This window comes from Pogoniulus pusillus, chromosome 15 (genome assembly GCF_015220805.1).
Source record: "Pogoniulus pusillus isolate bPogPus1 chromosome 15, bPogPus1.pri, whole genome shotgun sequence".
NCBI classification, from domain to species: Eukaryota; Metazoa; Chordata; class Aves; order Piciformes; family Lybiidae; genus Pogoniulus; species Pogoniulus pusillus.
The window spans coordinates 18,623,302-18,641,793 of NC_087278.1; the positions used below are offsets into that span (position 1 = coordinate 18,623,302).

General features: G+C 46.0%; 1 protein-coding gene across 1 annotated transcript; it reads left to right on the forward strand.

Moving 5' to 3' along the window:
* The first annotated feature begins 2,256 nt into the window (after positions 1-2,256).
* RERGL (RERG like) lies at positions 2,257-12,629 on the forward strand. Its single transcript, XM_064155588.1, has 5 exons — positions 2,257-2,576; positions 2,700-2,756; positions 5,711-5,784; positions 8,507-8,655; positions 10,559-12,629. Exons 1-5 carry the CDS (start codon positions 2,525-2,527, stop codon positions 10,839-10,841), a joined length of 615 nt encoding a protein of 204 aa, XP_064011658.1. The 5' UTR covers positions 2,257-2,524; the 3' UTR covers positions 10,842-12,629.
* The last annotated feature ends 5,863 nt before the right edge of the window (positions 12,630-18,492 follow it).

Here is an 18,492-nt window from a genome sequence, read left to right on the forward strand (position 1 = left end):
TGCTCTAATTTCTCTCATTACAGTATTCCAGTCGCCCTCGAACCAGCACACCTGGTGAAGTCACACCTCAAGTACTGCGTTCAGTTCTGGGTCCCCTACAAAAAGACACTGAGGTGCTGGAGTGTGTCCAGAGAAGGGCAACAAGGCCCATGAAGAGCCTGGTGCACATGGCCTGTGAGGAGCATCTGAGGGAATACAGTGACTCTTCCTTCAGTTCATAACTTCAGTTACATCAGGGAAATATACACTTCATCTACATGACAGAATGTATAGAGCTCAATAGAACTGTTTCCCTGTTGAGTTTCACAACACACGTGAACTTTCCTGTTGCAGTGGTTTCAGTGTATATGAAATGGTGAAGTACTAAGTTGTGCCAGTTACACCAATGTTCACAGAATTATCAAGGTTGGAAGGGACCTCAAGGATCATCCAGTTCCAACCCCCCTGACATGAGCAGGGACACCTCACATTAGATAAGGTTGCTCAGAGCCACATCCAGCATGGCCTTAAAATCACTCACGGATGAGGCTTCCACTACCTCCCTGGGCAACCTTTTCCAGTGGCTCACCACCTTCATGGTGAAGAACTTCTTTCTGACATCTAATCTAAATCTGCTCTCCTGTACCTTGGATACATCCCTCCATGTCCTATCAGTACCTGACATCCTAAAGAGTCTCTCCCCAGATTTTTTGTAGGCCTCCTTCAGATACTGGAAGGCCACAATAAAGTCTCCTTGGAGCCTTCTCTTCTCCAAACTGAACAGCCCCAACTCTCTCAGTCTGTCCTCATAGGAGAGGTGCTCCAGCCCTCTGACCACCCTCATGGCCCTTCTCTGGACACACTCCAGCACCTCCAGATCTTTCTTGTAATCAGGGTTCCAAAACTGGACACAGTACTCCAGGTGGGGTCTCACCAGAGCAGTGCAGAGGAGGAGAATCCCCTCTCTCAACCTGCTGGCCACACTTCTGCTGACGCAGCCCAGGATACTGCTGACCTTCTGGGCTACAAGTGCACACTGGTGGCTCATGTTGAGCTTCTCATCCACCAGCATCCCCAAGTCCTTTTTTGCAGGGGTGCTCTCAAATCTGATGATCTTGGCATCACATGACTTCAAAACAGCTGTAAAATGTGAGACTAAAGTAACTTTTGTCTTGTGAGTGACCAGTAGCAGAAAGCAGGGGGGAGGGGGGGAAGTGGCAAATCCTATAGAGCAAGATAGAGGCACTCCCTGAACACCTCTCCAGACATGTCTAAAACACCAGAGCCATGCCCGCATGTTTATTCTTATTTCCTTCACTAAGCATTTCCTTCTGCTGTAAGAAACATCTGTTCAAATTCCTCCTGTCTCTCTTTGGTCTTTTGAGCTCATGGAAATCTGTCGTATCTGCAACAGTCACTTTACAAGCACACCAAAGCAGTGCTTTGGTGAAGCACTTGTATAATGCACCAGTTTCATCAGAAAAGTGAAAATATTAGAATGAATATATTCAAATTATATAAACCAAATAGAGTGAATGTGAGCAGGACACATATGAAAGGGTAGAGCAATCTGCTATCCACCTAACTAAACCTATGCCACCAAGTACTTCATGCACTTCCAGAACTAAGTAACCTTTGGAGAGGACTTGAAGAGTCTCAACAAAATAAAACATACACTAGACACATGGTTTTTTTTCTGCAGGCTTAACCCCAAGGTATCTCACCTTCCACATCTGTTGCATTTTGCTGCTTCACTGTTGCAAGCACCATGCATCACATGGCTTTAAATTCAAACAAAGTTTTTGAGGGATCAGAGGATTGGCAGGTGATGAGTTTTGAAACGTGGGGCAGAGAATGCCAGATATGCACAAACGCCATTATTTTTAGCACGCCGTTATTTAAAATAAATAATTATTACTACTATATTGTTATTGTTGTTGTTGTTGTTGTTACAGAGGCACAGTTTAGTTTCTTCACTGTCGCAGTCCTGGTACAACAGCACGATAGTCTGCAAATAAATTACAGCAGAAGCAAACAAACATCCTCATCTGAAGAATACCTTTTCCATCTTCCTTCCCTTTTGGGTTTTTCGTGGTTTCCCCCCCGCGCCCTCCTCCCTTCTAAGAGCTTAGCGCTCTGCGCGGCCCCGGGACTGGGAGCGCGGAGGAGGAGGCGGCGGCGGTGGCGAGGAATGCGCCAGCCAGCCTCGCAGCGCAGCAGAGGCGCCCGCAAGGCCGCCCGCGGAAAGTTTGTGCATTGAGGTCCAAGACGGAGCTATAGGGGGGGGAAAGAGGAGGAGGGCGAGGAGCGGAGGGGACAGGGAGAAGCAAGGCAGGGACGAAAAGGAGGGCGCCTGTCATAGAGCATGGAAACTAGCGATGCTCCCGCGATTTGCTGTACCTAACCGCCTCGCTGCTGGGGCGGGGAGAGCCGGCGGCGGGAGCAGAGAGAGGGCGGGTGCGAGGCGGTGTTGCCGGAGGGGCTGCTCCTTGGCCCCGGCCGCTTATAAGGAAATGCAGGCTGCGAGGCGCGGCCTGGCTGCGGCATGGCCGAGGTAAAGCTAGCCGTGCTAGGTGGCAGCGGAGCCGGCAAGTCGGGTAAGGAGACGAGAGGGGGTGGCGGTGGCACCGGCCCCGTAGCTCCATGCGACGAGCTTTGCTCAGGTTTGGAGCTGCCGGCGGGACCCTCACCTAATCTGGCATCTTGTTTCCCTCCTTCAGCGCTGGCGGTGCGGTACCTGACCAGGCGGTTCATCGGAGAGTACGCGTCCAACGCCGGTGAGCTTCGCGGACCGCCGCCGGGCTCTGGGCAAGGGGCAGCGGGAGCGGGCCTGCAGCCGGGCTCTGGGGAGGGGGCGCCTGGAGCATGGCTGCTGCGGGGCAGCGGGGGAGCAGTCCCCCTGCGGGGCCTCCTCGGGGCCGGGCGCAGCGCCCGGCAACGCCAAACGCGTCTCTCCAGACACGTATTTAAGCGAGAAATGGGAAAGGAACGCAGCAGAGAGAGCTTTAGCAAGAGGTGCGTGCTTTGCAGCAGCGAGCCCCCGGCCAGGCTGCGGCCGGCGCCAGGCGAGGCAGGCAGCTGTGGAAGGCTCTGGCACCGCGCGAGCGGTGCCCCCGCGCAGGCAGCCGTGGAAAGATCTCGCACGGCGCGAGCGGTGCCCCCGCGCAGGCACCTGTGGAAGGCTCGGGCACAGCGCGAGCGGTGCTCCCGCGCAGGCAGCCGTAGAAAGATCTCGCACAGCGCGAGCCGTGTCCCCGCGCAGGCAGCTGTGGAAAGCTCGGGCACAGCGCGAGCGGTGCTCCCGCGCAGGGGCGCAGGCCTCGGTGCCCGCAGCGGCGGCACGCAGGGGCAGAACCGAGCTGCGTGTGCGAAGCAAGGGCGGGCAGGGGCAGAACCGAGCCGCGTGTGCGAAGCAAGGGCGGGCAGGGGCAGAAGCGAGCCGCGTGCACGAAGCAAGGGCGGGCAGGGGCAGAAGCAAGCTGCGTGCACGAAGCAAGGGCGGGCAGGGGCAGAAGCAAGCTGCGTGCACGAAGCAAGGGTGGGCAGGGGCAGAACCGAGCCGCGTGCACGAAGCAAGGGCGGGCAGGGGCAGAAGCAAGCTGCGTGCACGAAGCAAGGGTGGGCAGGGGCAGAACCGAGCCGCGTGCACGAAGCAAGGGCGGGCAGGGGCAGAACCAAGCTGCGTGTGCGAAGCAAGGGCACGTTCTAGTGAACTCCAGCAGCGAGAGATAAAGGAGAGAGTAAGGAAACAGTGGGAAAAGTTCAAAACCCAACACAACTCGCTTCTTCCATTGAGTATTTCCTCCTGGGCTCTGGCAGAGAGGTTCAAACCAGTTATTTTTGCAGTGCCGCTGGTTAAAGCAGAATGCAGAGCCCCCTGCTTTTGCAGGAATGTGCTAATTTGAGGAAGGCCTCGCCATGCCTCAGATAGGTTTCCTTATTCATACCAGAACGAGTGCCTTGATGCTTATGACACTGCTGAGATCATGGCACGTGGCGGAGCAGGACTTGAACTTCCCATCCTGGGTAGAAGCACTGTTCCCCTGGCGCACGAACACCCGCTGAGGTGTGTCACTCCAGCTCACAAGGAAGGAGAGCTTCCAAAAGTTGACAACAAACAGATGCCATCTGCCTCATTTTCCCTGCCTAGGTGAGGGGCTCTTTCTAAAAAGCCTGTTTACAGAACTTGGAGCAGCTTCCCATGATGCACAGATAAAAAGGAGCTAAGCTGAACTGCACTGAATATATCAAAATTAACTTATGCTGGAAGTGGAGTGGTACAAAAGTGTGCTACTAGTACTTGGCACTGTACAAACAGGCTAAAAAAGACAGGCTGTGTCCTGGATGGCTTACCTAGTTCTCAGCTATCATTTATGTGGTATGCTCTGTGCCCCATCTGTTTTTTATTCCACCTGCAATTAAAAACAAGCTTCCCTGTTCTGAGCCTCCTGCAGATCTCAACACAGACTTACTGAATCTCCAGAGCAGTATTTTTGGAAGACAACTTTAGTGAGATCATTCCATAGTTAGTGAAGTCAAAGTATTAAAGCATTTGCTTAATTATGGCAACTAAAGTGCTGTGGATTTTATACCTCAAGATGCTTGGGATTGACAGGTTTTCAGATGAAGTCTTAAGGCATGCACAAAGAATGCTTAAGATGATTGTGAGCTGGAGATGCTGAGTTCCAGAGCTGAAGTCTGTGTATGCCCTCGTTAGGGTTTGATGTGTGTTTTCTGTAGTGCCAACACCAGTTCTTGTCTCTATAGTTCAGTAACTGAGAAACTGTACTGGAGACAGCCTGTTGATAACTAGTGCCATGAACACAAGTTGGTTACACTTGCTTAGAGCAACCTGCTGCTTAAAATAGTGATGGTCTTTTTGAAGTAGAGGTTTTAGGATTGCCAATGCTGATGGAGATGTTAAATCTGAGAATTCATGCTACAGAAATATTTTAGGATTTAGTCTAGGGGTATGATCCTGTAAATACTCTTGGTCTAAGGCTAGTTTTACAACTAGATCTCTAGCATTTGTGTAGCAGGAGAACTAAAGCGCCAGGTTTCATGGTAAAGAAACATTATTGCCAAAGTATGACTTTTGTGCAGACTTACTGAATAGTAAAAAAGCCTGGATGGGGCACTTAGTGCCATGGGCTGCTTGATTGGACAGGGCTGGGCAACAGGTTGGACCGGATGAGCTTGGAGGTCTCTTCCAGCCTGGTTGATTCTGTTCTATAATCCTGAGCCTTGGTACTGTATCAAACTGAGTAGTCATCAGTACTGAGCTGATTCAGAGCATTGGGCATCCCCTCTACCTCTGCTTTGGAAAAGGAAAACTCAGGTGTTAAAAGTATTCATTGCACCAGCACTTCAATGGGAACACCACAGCTGGGCAACCTGAGGGGCTGAGCAACTCAAGTATTTGTAGTGTGTGATTAAAAGGAAATCAACAGATATAAACACTCCAAAACAATTCATAAACAAACCCCCCCAATACCAAAACAAAACCTCCACAAAGCAAAACAAAGCCTCACCACAATAAAAATGCCCCATAAAACCACAACAGAGCCAAAAAACGTGGCCTCCTTTCTACCTCCAGGAAATTCTGAGCACAAGCAAACAAAAAAACACCACTTAAGGAACCCTCACTACCACTGACCTTAACCTTTGGCCACTGTTCTACTCCCATCCCCTGTCACTAATGCTGGGTTTCTCTGGATACCATGTTTTTTAGAATGCATCTACACTAAACACCTGTGCCTGGATGGGAGGCAGATACACTTGGAAATTTATGACCCTTGTTCACAGGTAAGAAAGGCTCTTTTTTATTCTAAGTGTGTAACGGTAAAAAGATTCAGGGAGTTGCCAACTTTTTGTCTTTGGAATTTCTGCTTAGTGGTTTGGGGTTTTTTTAAAGACTGAAATTTTATGGTTGCTGTGGTTCAGAACTGCTGAGTACTTTTCCATTTCATTACAGAGCCTCTTCATTGCTTACATTTTATGTAAATGCTTCTGCATTTTGGAATATTGCTAAGAAATAACTTTTCCTCACTTCTGCCCTGTATAGGCAAATATGGACATAAGCTACAGGACTGTATGCAGTCTTCTCAAACACTCTAAATGTATGAAATTCAGTATATAAAGCAACCAGTTTATGAAATGACTGCAGAAATGTTCAAAGTAGACAGGCCTGGAAGTAAGACTTGCATTCACAGAACAGATCCAAGGAAAACCATAACACAGGCTTGTACATGTTGACAGCTGAACTTTGATCACAATAAACCACTTTGGAATAAAGATTTCTGCATTAATTTCTTTCCTGCTGGTACAGGAATAGAGATCTTTAAGGACTGTGTTACACATGTAGACCTATCTTCATCTGCTTAATCACATTAGGTCACAAAGTCCCCTTTTGGGCAGCAGCTAGGACAGTGAATGCTAATGCTGAAGTGAAAATGTCTGACCTATACTTAAATTTAAGGACTTTACAAGTTTTCCTAGCAGTGAACCACCCAGCAAATCTACCTTCCTAGATAAAAACATTAGCAGTGCTTGTCCCAGAGCAGTGGGTTCCTGAAATAGCCACTATGCCATGGAGCACTGAGGACTCTTCCCTTCCCATACAATCTGTTAGAAGCTACTGTTCTGCGAACTTGCTTCCACATATCTCAGATGGGCTTAGGAAAGTAGCCTGTACCTTTCATTTAGTGCCATGTGCAATCCTCTGGCTTGGGAAGAGTTCTTTTTTTAAGGTACGTGAACCACTGCTCAGGTAAAGCAGATTAGATTGTAAGTCGAGACTTTGGTTGTTACAGTTTGGGCAGCATTTTATTTTCATGAGACCTGAGGTCAGCTGTGTTGAGGAGAATTCCTCTTGCTAGCACTCTGAGCTGCCTGGTACCAGTTCTTCCTTGGGAACAAGGCCTAACTTAAGCTGTATGCTGCTGCTTTCCTGGTGATGACTTAGTGCTTGCAGGGGAGTAGGTAATGAGTAGTGGTACTGCCCTTTGTCTAAAAGAACTGGTGATTTTGGAAAGAGATGGATGAGATACAGAGGTCCTGTATCCCATGGGAGATGGGGAAAAAAAAAAGCAGGTCCCAAGAGGAAGCCAGGCTGGAGAAGGAAGATTTCTCATTTTTGGTTTTGCTTCCTGAAGTCTTTATACTGCCCTTTAGCAGCTGGATCCCTGTTCTGCAAAGCTCACCTGCCCTTCATCTATGTGGGAAACAGCTGTGGCATGCACAGGTTACCTTCCCTTTCCCTAAACCTGCTGCAGGTCAGCACAGCATTAAAAAACCCTGTTGTATTCAAGGTACTGAAGCCTTCAAGCAGTGTACAGATTCACAGACTGCGCTGAGTTGGAAGGTGCCCTCAAAGGTCATCTTGTCTAACATCCCTGCATTGAGCAGGGACACCTCCAACTAGATCAGGCTGCCCAGGGCCGCTTTGAGTCTGATCTCGAATGTTTCCAGGGACAAGGCCTCAACCACATCCCTGGGCAGCCTGTTCCAGTGGTTCTGGAAACTTGTTTCGTCATCTGTTTTTCATGAATACCGTTTCACTGCCAACTTTCAGTTACTGTTCCTCATGGAAAGTTACAGCCTTCCCCAGCCAGCTGTTTGTGATGCTACAAAACGCTGCCCTGATAGCGCACAAATCAAGGCAGCTAGGCTGGGATGGCAGTGGAGATGATCTTTTGCAAGTTGCAAAAGTGCTAAACTAGTGAGGGAGCTACTTAACCCTTGAACTTCTATTCCAGATACTTTTGCTCCACAGAAAACCTATTTTAACTTGCCCTGGGCCACATGGTCTTCCTAGCTGCTGCTAAGTCATCTGCAGGAATCAGCCAGTTTAAGATAGCTGTTCTAATTGCATTCTGTAGCTTAATTGGACAGCTTGCAGCTGTTGCTTTCTAGACTTTGTAAGTGTGACAGTTTGCTGGGGTGAAGAGACTCAGTGTTTGGTATAACCTCGTTATGGCTTGAGTGATTGGTCACTGGCTTTAATAAAGTCAACTGCAGATTGAAAGGAGACTTCTTTCTCCTAGCTCTCTCTAGAAGCTTATGCTATAGGGGAGTACTATTTCAGACATGAAGAGTGCAGAGCAGCAGTAAAACAAATGCAGCAGCAAATAAAATAACTAAGGCCAGTGTAGTCAGAACATTGGGAACGGGCTAAACAGAGCTGTAACCAGAAACCACACAAATATTGATCACTCCTGTATGTTTCACTCTCTTGTAAGTGCAGGATATCCATCACAAGCAGTGGCTGCACAGGTTATGCAGCGTTGCTGTTTGAAGTGTAAATTGTTCATAATGAATTTGTCAGTGATCCAAAATGCCATCTGCAGTGATGGTTATTTATTAGGCTCCTGCAGCAGGCTTCTCCTGAGCGCAGTGCCAGCACCTACACCTATTCATACTTTTTGCAGTAAAAGATACAACGTTTTCACGCTCACAGTGACAAAGAAAAGGCTCTGAAGTGACAACAGTAACACTCTCTTTGCATGTGAATTCGAACTCCTTTCAGCCACAGCGGGGGACGCTCTCCCTCACAGACAAGCTCCACTGGGCTGATGGATTTATTATTGTTTACGACATCAGTGACAGAGCATCATTTGCATTTGCAAAAGCACTGCTGTACAGGATCCGAGAGTCTCACCTAGGAGCTTGCAAAAAGTAAGTGTCGGGTTTTTTTCCTCTCTTGACGAACGTACAAGCAGCTGGGGTCACTTCTCTGAGCTGTAGGCATCCTAGCATCAGTTCAAATTCAGCAGCATGCAAGTGGCATAACACAATGCCAGCAGTAAGGTACCTGGAGGTAAACTGTGTTGCAGCTTTGTATCTTTTTTCACTCTGTCTGAAGCCAAGTACATCAGGACTTTCTTTCTTACTTCTAACGGCACTACTACTTAAATAATAGCCATAAATCTATCTGCTGACATTTCACAGAATCAACCAGGTTGGAAGAGACCTTCAAGCTCAGACAGTCCAACCTAGCACCCAGCCCTAGCCAGTCAACTAGACCATGGCACTAAGTGCCTCATCCAGTCTTTTCTAGAACACCTCCAGGGATGGTGACTCCACCTCCTTGGGCAGCCCATCCCAATGGCAAATCACTCTCTGAAGAACTGCCTCCTAATATCAAACCGAATTTATGGGGGTAAAAAGCTGTCATAGTTTGTGCTTTTACACTCCCACTTGCTTACCATTTGAGATGCCACTTTTGGGGTTGAAGAAAGCATTTTGCACAATAAATGGAACTAACACAGTGAATGTCTCCAAAGCTGCCTTTAGCAGTGACCCCAATGTTACTTGTGCACGTGGGTGACCATATGGTAAGAAACAAAGTACTTACTTTCATAAAGAACCACCAAAACTACAAGTCTGAGTAGATGTGGTGTGCATTCCTGCTTCACTCAGCTGTGTGCTTTCCAAATAGATGAGAACAAAATAATAGACTCATAGAATGACTTAGAATCCTAGAATGGCTTAGGCTGGAAGGTATCTACTCACAACTAGACTTGGCTGCTCAAGGCCTCATCCATCCAAGAAAGAAGTTTCCACAACCTCTCTGGGCAGCCTATTCCAGAGTCCCTGCACCCTCATACAGAACTTCTTCCTAAGGTGCAGTCTAAACCAACTCTCACTCAGCTTAAACCGTTCCCTCTTACCCTGTTGCTAGACACCCTTATGGAAAGTCCTTCTCCAGCCTTCCTGTACAATCCCTTCAGGTACTGAAAGCAGCTCTAAAGTGCCCTGAAGTCTCCTCAGTTCCCTCAGCCTATCCTCATAGCAGAGATCACATTTGTGGCCATCCTCTGGACTCACTCCAACAGCTCTGTGTCCTCCTTATGATGGGGACACCAGAACTGGACACTGTAATTGAGGTGGGGATCTCATAAATGGAAAATAAAGGGGAAGAATTGCCTCTTGACCTGCTGGCCACACTCCTTTCCATGCAACCTAGGGTACAGTTTTCTTTCTGTGCTGCATGAATGTGCTGCTGGCTCTCACTGAGCATCAATCAACACCCCCAAGTTTCTTTCTTCACAGCTGCTCTCAACCCGGTCTGCACCCAGCCTGTGTTTGTGCCTTATATGGAGTAAACCAAACAGAACACTTTTCTGGTTTACTGCTGACCTTCCTTAATCTGGAAAGAGTAATTTTAGCAAAAGTTTGGAATTAGAATGTGCATGTTCTCCCCTGAGTTTTGCCACTGATACATAACACAATAGAAGCAAAGTGATCTGCAAATGGAGCTAATGAGCAGTTTGTCTCTTTGTGAAGTCTAGGGCTCAGTAGCACAGAATGTCAGAACTGTAGTGAGTGATAAATACCAATGATAAAGCCACTGAGTCGAGGAATTGAAAGGAAAATTTGCTAGTAGAGAAACACTTGTCTGGAGAATCCTTTGCCATAGACATGGCAAATGGAGAACTCTGACTCCACCTGGGAAGGTCGTTAGGGGCTGGATTTGCTCTTTTGGGTTGTCTAGCAGTGCTTGTTGTTCTGAAGGTGGAAGCTGACCTCAGACACACTGTACAGCACAGCATGATAACCTGGCTTTTCTCTGTTTCAGAGTGACTGAGTCCTCGGTGGTTTTGGTCGGCAATAAACAGGATTTATGCCACATGAGGGAAGTTGGCTGGGATGAAGGACAGAAGCTGGCAAAAGATAACAAGTGCCAGTTCTGTGAACTGTCTGCAGCAGAACACTGTCAAGAAGTTGTGGCAATGTTCACAAAAGTCCTGAAGGATATCACATCAAATTTCAAAGTCAAGGAAAAGAGACGACTAAGTGGATCAAAGTCAATGGCCAAGTTAATCAACAATGTGTTTGGAAAGAGAAGGAAGTCTGTGTAAAAAGAAAGGTGGTTGTTCTTGAAGTAGGAACTGGCTGAAGTAGCAGAGCACAGGCAGCTCTTGGGAACCAGTGCATTTCCTACTAAGGTCTGTGTCTCTACAAGACAGTATCCAAAGGCAGGATGTAGCATGGTCAAGTGGACAAGGTCTAGATCTAGAAGACTTGCTCTTCTCTTTCTAATTCTACTACAGATTGACTGTGTTAAGGCTGTGACACTTAAACTCTGAGCTGCTCCTCTCACCCTTCATCTGGCAAGCTCTTCAGAGGAGAGTGTTAGTGTGTGTTTATTCAACACTAGCATGATCTTGGATAGAGCTGGGTGCAACTGAAGTATAAACACTTACTTTCCAATTAATTCAGCCTAGCTGGTCAAAATCTTACTTCAGAGTTCTGAGGAGCAGCTTTGTGCAAGAACATTTGTACTAAAGAAAAGCAAAATACTTCTGCTTCATGTGATAATGCATTTCACTGAAGAAGGGAGCCTCTCCCACCTAAAGATGCCTAGCGCCTGCTGACATTCACAGGAGTTAAATGGTTAGCTACCAAATCTACAACAGGAACTCACCTGCAAGGCTGCTTTGCAGAGGCATTGGAAGCAGGGACGCAGACAAACCAAGAGGTTTTGCCTCCTTTTTCAGTGTATTTTCTTTTTTTTTCCCCCTCTGAGTGCTGAAAGAAAGTAGAGAGGGTTGAGGAGAGTGGGAACTGAAATGTTAGTGGGCATTGGAGTGGTTTGACCAAGGTAATTGTTTAGTGCAATAACTTTATGGAGCATAACTTAAGGATAACATCTTGAGCCGATCCCTTTCCTGGAGCAGTTTTCATGGGCTGTAACAAAGTTTCCTTACCCGTAAGGTGGATGTGCCTGTTCAGTTTTAGATGGGAGCAGAAGCTTGAAAAGCACATGGACTGGTACAAGCACAAGCTCTCTGAGAGGTCTGCCTGGATTTAAAGGTCACCCTGCTGCTAAGTAAAGACCTGTGCTCCTAACTTGCATAGTTGTTTTCCTGAGGACCAATGTCTTCACAGCTCTGATACTGAAATGCCACTTGAGAGAGCACTAAGGAATGTGTTAGCTACACTGTTCAAGTGTGGATATTAAACATCAGATGGGTGTAAATGTATTGTCAGTTGACATTCAGAGCTCTTACTGTAGACAGCTAAATAAGGGCTTAGCCAATGTGTTTATAAGTGCTGTGCTTACACAGAAATTAGAAAGGGAAGAGAAGTGATCTGAAGATTAATTACTGCCTCCTACCCGTTCCAGAGGACAGCTGGGATTCACTCTTGACAGTTTCTGAGTTGAAGCCCACCTCTGCTCTGAAATTGTACCTGCATTGGAAATACTAAGCTATTCAGTGCCAGGGAAATACTGATTCCCAAACGTCCACCCCCTCTGATGAAAGCTGTATAGTCTCAGCAGTACTACTGTCACGTTTCAATAAGCATTGACCAAAGACACTCTCCTTTTCTTAAGGGAGGGGCACCAATTATTTCACTTGCTTTATAAATATTGGAGCAATGTTTACAGGCACAGCGTTGCTTTATTTCTCTGCAGGTGCTGCTCTGCCATATCAAGAGTAGTGTATTTAACCACACTGTCAATACCTGTGAGGCTGAAGACTTCAGTGTGCACCCTTCAGCTTTCTGGTACACACAGAATTCCAGAACTATTAGTGCACTGTCAGTGTGTCAGGTAGTTGTCTCTCACCAGCTCTAGCACTGCCAAATTCAAGAACTTGTATTTATTGACATGGCATTAAATAAACTGGATGTAAGATGATGTATTAATGCTCTCTCTTCTTTTTTTTCCTTCTTACTGTGCTACAAAGCTCCAGATACTGGTTTTGGTTTTTGTCAAAAGTGAAGCACTAAGCACATCTGGAATTTGAAGCAGAGAAAGTAAATCTGGGAACTGGACACTTGCAGAAAAGAGAGCCTCTGTCTGTGTTTCCTGTACACAATGAAGAAGCCTTCACATGCCTTTATGGGCCGTGGGCATTAGAGAACTTCTTTAAGAAGCTCTTTACCCTTGAAAAAATTGTCAAGATGCCTACACAAAAGCTAATTAGCTCATCTAAATGGGAATAGGGAATTCCAGACAGGTGGAATCTGCAGTGTATCCCACAATTTTTCATCCCTTTTTGTCCAGATGGGGTAGGTAGAACACTAAGTCTTCTGGCCAGTGTAATAGGTTATACTAAAAAATATCTGAAACAGCTGCAGGATGCAGCAACACCTGGAGGTGGTGAAGCAAAGCCTGGATAAGGCACTTGGTGCCGTGGTCTACTTGACTGGATAGGGCTGGGTGATAGGTTGGGCTGGATGATCTTGGAGGTCTCTTCCAACCTGCTTGATTCTATATTAAAGCACCCAGTATGGACACGATTTGATGCTCTTAGGGTCAGAATTTTGCTTGTCTTACTGCTGGTAAGTGCAGATGAACAAGAGTATAAAATTTGGGGAGGAATTCAGTTTTAAAGCAGGTGAAATTTCTCTGTTTGTTTTTAAAGGCCTCTTAAAAATAAGACCCTTAACTATGACATATATAGCAGTCTTCTACATGTTCTAGGAGTTCTAACAGTGAAAGTGGTGTGTTACTGCCTCAGCCATGCTTGAAACACCAGCAAGAACCCTGCCTGTGTACACAGTAAATGATGTAGCTGATGTTTGATTCTGATCATTGACATCACCTAGAGCATATCAAGCTCATTGAAGAGAGTGGAAATGGAGCTGTTGCTACAGATTGCTTTAGCATATGACCTCATCCTTTCCCACCAAAAGATCCTGAAATTGCCATACCAATGTTCAAAGGTTCTTTCTGTCATGTCTCAAAGTCTTTGTTTAGATGAACTTACTAGTTCCAGCGAAATTTTGCCTGAGAAAGGCACTCAGAATTCTTGTTCTTTCTCTCTCTCTTCAACTTGTTTTTACTTTTGAAACTGACATAAAAGTAAAGAAGTTCTGCCAAAGTATAAAGGTAATAGCCCCTAGTTCCCAAGTGGTGTGTCTCAGAGAGCTTTCAGATGGTGTTTGAAGCTCTTTCTCACTGCACTTTTGAAGTAAACAATCAAGACACACAGCCTGGGGGCAGCGGATAGGCTAACGTCGCAGAGAAACTCAAAGCATCATACTGCTAGAAGAAATAATGCAGTGCAGCATCGAGCAGCAGCCAAACGTGCTCTTTGGTTCTAATACATTCAAACCATGACAGCAACAGAAGTCAAATCTTGATGCTGTGCCATAGTCTGAAGACAGTATTTACTGGAGGTTTTTTAGCTGATGACTGAAGTGATGGAAAGGTGAAGCCTGAAGTGCAAAGACCTTGTGAGTCACCCAGAGGCAGCCTTTCCTTTCTGTCTGCCTACACTGCTTTGAAGACAGTGCACCAGCAGATGTTTGAATGTGTCTGATCTATCTAGGAGGCAGGGATAGATGCTGTGGCTATCAGCCTGAACAAGTATGTTGCTCTGACTGGTGGCTGGGTCCAGGTAACAATGGTATTTTCAGAGGGTATGCTAGGAAAGGTATTATGATTACACCTCAGAGCCAAAGCAAAGTGCACCAAGTATCTAATTTTCTGCCAGGATGCCTCTTGGAGCAGGTAGTTTGGGTTAATGAAGCTTTCATACAGATCTACTTTGCTTACAGGTAGAGGAACAAACTCCTATCCTGATGAATATGCTTGAAAGAGCATATTCCCTACTGAAGCAAGAAATGCACTTGGGAATGGAAGAAAGAGGCTACTAGAATAATCCAGAGCAATATTGAACCTTCTACCTCCTTAAACCTGTCAACAACAACGTGCATTTCTTCACAGTCTTAACCTGCCATGGGGAATAAAAACAACTCAAAGATAGATTTTTTTAGGTGGTGTTCAGCCAGCTTGAAAAACAAAGCCTTTGCTTACATGCCAATTTGGGCACCTTACTGTCAACTTCTGTTGTTTGAAAGCTTGACTTTGATTTCTCTGTAAAGAAGCCTAAGTGTTTGGGTTTTTTTTCCCCCCAAATATGAGACAGGCAGGCTATTATTGGTAGGAAGTTATTTTTAAACAGGCATTACTACTCTTGCCCAGAAACAGACTGTAAGTTTCTGTCTTCTGTTAATTGTTTTACAGAGTAAATTGAGTCCCTCTGGTTATGTAATTAATATCCACATTTCGCCCTACCTACTTGACATGACTTGATGCATTTCCTGCTACATTCATGTGCATTTTAAGATGGGGTAGGAGTTCATTTAATTCCTGCTGAACTCATCCAGAGTTTTCCCAGTGAAGGCCTCTATCTACTACAAGCAAGACAAGTGGAGAACGGAGCTGTTACCATGGGGTTTGAGCCAAATGAACTAAGCACATCTGTGCCCGTGTCCATATTCAGCAGCAAAAGAGCATTGCACCTGTATTACATAGTGCATTCTGCTGCTTGACATGAATACAAGGGAAGCAGAAAAGGGAACATGAAGGCTTTAAAGTGATAGGCATTGTGGTATCTAGTGAGGATTTCAGTTTTCATAGCACTTTTTAAGCAGGCTTCACACACCATTTTAGTTGTGATTTGGCAGCTGTTGTTGTTTGAGGGTTTTAAGAGCATTTTCTTTCAGACGAGTTCCCTCCCAGAAGTGTCTGTTTCAGAGGTGCCGTGAGCCTCTCGAACTCCAACCATCTCTTGGTGAGTGCCGTACAAGTAACTCACTGCGCTAGCGAGGAGGGTCCTGGCATCCGTAGCGCTTCCAGCAGCTCCCTCTCGTGGCGCTTTGCTCACACTGCAGCCTCCTCGGCGAGCAGCGAATCGTTTCAGCTGCTCCTGCGGTTGAAACAGCAGCGCTAGTAAATCCAAGAAAGCCGACCATAAAGCACAGGTAGAACCCTTCCTGCCTTCCAATGCTGTCAAATCCTGCCTTATCGATTATGCTGAGCTGACCAATGTGATCTGTTAAGGCTTAATTTGACGCTGTCCTTAACTAATAAAACTTGAAAAGGTTTTTCTCCTGACTGACAATTCTGAGCTCAGCTTGTCCTTGAAGTAAAGTTCAGCTATCATTTCAGGTGATGAAATGTTTCCTGTTAACATCCTATCTGTGCATATTAATATGAACAAATATTCATATTGAAGAGGCTTCAAAGGTTCTGTCACTTTCCCAACTACACCTCTTGGTCTGGTAAGAGGTCTGATCTACACCTTGTCTTTCTACAGCTTCCTGGAGACATCATCACCAGCACATGAGAGAGAGATGTGGCAAGGAGCTGAGGCAGAGTTTGGCAGAAGTGTTCCTTATCTGTAAGCTGTGGTGCAGACACACTGCTTCAGTCTCCAAAAAAGCAAGGTCACTTCCTGGGAGGACTCCCAAGATTGGAATCACCTGACCCAGTAGAGACGTCTGCTTCTAGATCACCATCTCAGCCAGATGCCTTCCTACCAAACAACTTACCTCATTAATCCCCCAAAAGCATGAACTAATTAGTGCAGAGTTGGTGGAGAGTTTTAATACCTTTTGGAAAGTGATTAGAGTTGAGAAACTGTAAAGTTAGGTGAGATGAATCATGTTCCAAATGTGGCCTCGTGGGGCCCTTTGTGAGGTATTTTGCCCTTCATCTTCAGCACTACCTAGAGCCCATCTGCCCTATTTTACAAAGTCAATTGAGTCCCTGTGGTCAGACAATTAACATCTAACTGGAGAGGAGCATTGGGTCATTTAATGCTAAATTTATTTCATATGATTGATCAGGGTGCTGGATTGTATTTGATCCCTGCTGAACTCCTTGAAACACCCTGAAATCCAACTGTCACACGTTAGATTAACGGCTGAACTGGAAATGGAGCTGAGGATACGTTAACCAACTGCCACAGACTGCTTCCAAGCTAGCTCATTAAAAACTAACTGGCAGACCTTGGTGCTTCACTGCAGTCTGCAGCAAAGCCATGCTTTAAAGGCTTGCCTCTGGTAACTCCAAAGGCCTAAGGTGCAGCAGAAAGTTAAATCAGGTCTACTGTCTCCCAAGATAGTGCTTGGACTAATCAGCGGTTTGCTGACTTTGAAATCAATGTGTCAACAATTTGTGTGTGAGCAAAGACACTACTTCACTTTGTGACTTAGCCTGGTAGTAATTACCAGCCACACAGAATAAACCAAGCTCCTTACTTGCATGTGGACAACATAACAGCTCTGCATCACTTATGCCTTGGTTTGCCATTGAATGTCCTCCTCTTTGCAACCAGAGGATTTTGAGCCAAATGGCTCTCACCTGAAAGTATTTCATTAAACAGGAAGTTTAACTAAGCAAAGTTGTTCAGTGAGCTATTTCCTTTGGAGCACTGATGGGAGGCCACAGTCACACCAGTTTCTCACCACATTTCCAGCTATTACACCACTACAGTGTCCAAACAGCAGAATGAGAAGCCCAGAAGTGTGCATGCTGCTGGACCAGAGAGCAGCTGCTACAGGATAGGCTGCAGCTGAATTGCAAACACCTTTCTGCCACTGAAAGCACTAATCTGCATTATACCCTGCCTGTTCTTGTGGATTTTAGGGGGGAAATGATTCATTCTGGAACTTTACACCCTCTTTCAAATTTGGCTGAGAAATACTAACAGGTTCAGACACTGTTAGTAAGAGAATGTACTTACAGGACAGTTGGGAAAGGTGCAGTTGGTGTCTGAGCCAAAATCTAGGCTGAAACGCTCTTTAACCCTTCCCCCCCCCACACCTTGTAGAGCTGAAATCTAGGCTGAAACACTCTTTCACACTTTCTTTTCCTCCTGTAGAGTTAAATTGGTAAAATCTTGGTAACAGAAATTGCTTCATGGTCCCTTCTGTGCGAGGTATCGCCAGGGTAGCACCTTTTAGTCTGCAGCAAGGTGTTTGTATGCTGCAGACATTAAAACACAATCCTCATCTACACTCGGGGATTATTAGCAGTATGAGTTGCTGCCACAAGGCCAGGCCTTGTACTTCAGATTCTTTGCATGAGAATGCCCTCTGAGTGAGCTTTCCTACTTGGCAATGATGAGTCACATAGGTAAAGCTACTTGTGTATAAGGGTTCTTGTGATTGCTGGGCTGATCTAAATGGATGCACAATTACATGATTAAATACAACAACATATTTCACTAACTGCCTGTAATCCTGGCTGTCACTCAGAATTCAATTGCATTAGATGATTCAATCACTGACTGAGGTAGTCTGGAATCTGTCCTGTACAGACCTTAGGGAGTACTGTAAATACTGAGCTAAATCACAGGACTTAGATGCAAAGGGAAAAGCTTTACAAAGGAACTGACCTATCCTCATCTTTTACAGCATTTGAGATCTCCTTCTGTCTGCTTCCAGTAATACAGACTTAGAAATAGTATCTGTGCATGTAGGTGCTTCTCTCTCCAAGCAGAGAGGGTGCACACAGTTTGGCCTATGTTAAAAAGCCAAATGGATGCAAGTCTGTGCATCCTGAATTGTCACAGAACTACCTAAACTATTTCTTTTCCCCATCCAGCCATCAAACAGTGCTTCTGAAGAGATTTTTGTCTGTACTGCTGCAGTAGATCTTCTCGGAGCCATACCAGCTCTGCTGCTTAGTGAGTTACTCTTTCTCCCTTCTTTTCATAGAATAGAATCAACCAAGCAGGTTGGAAGAGACCTCCAAGCTCAGCCGGT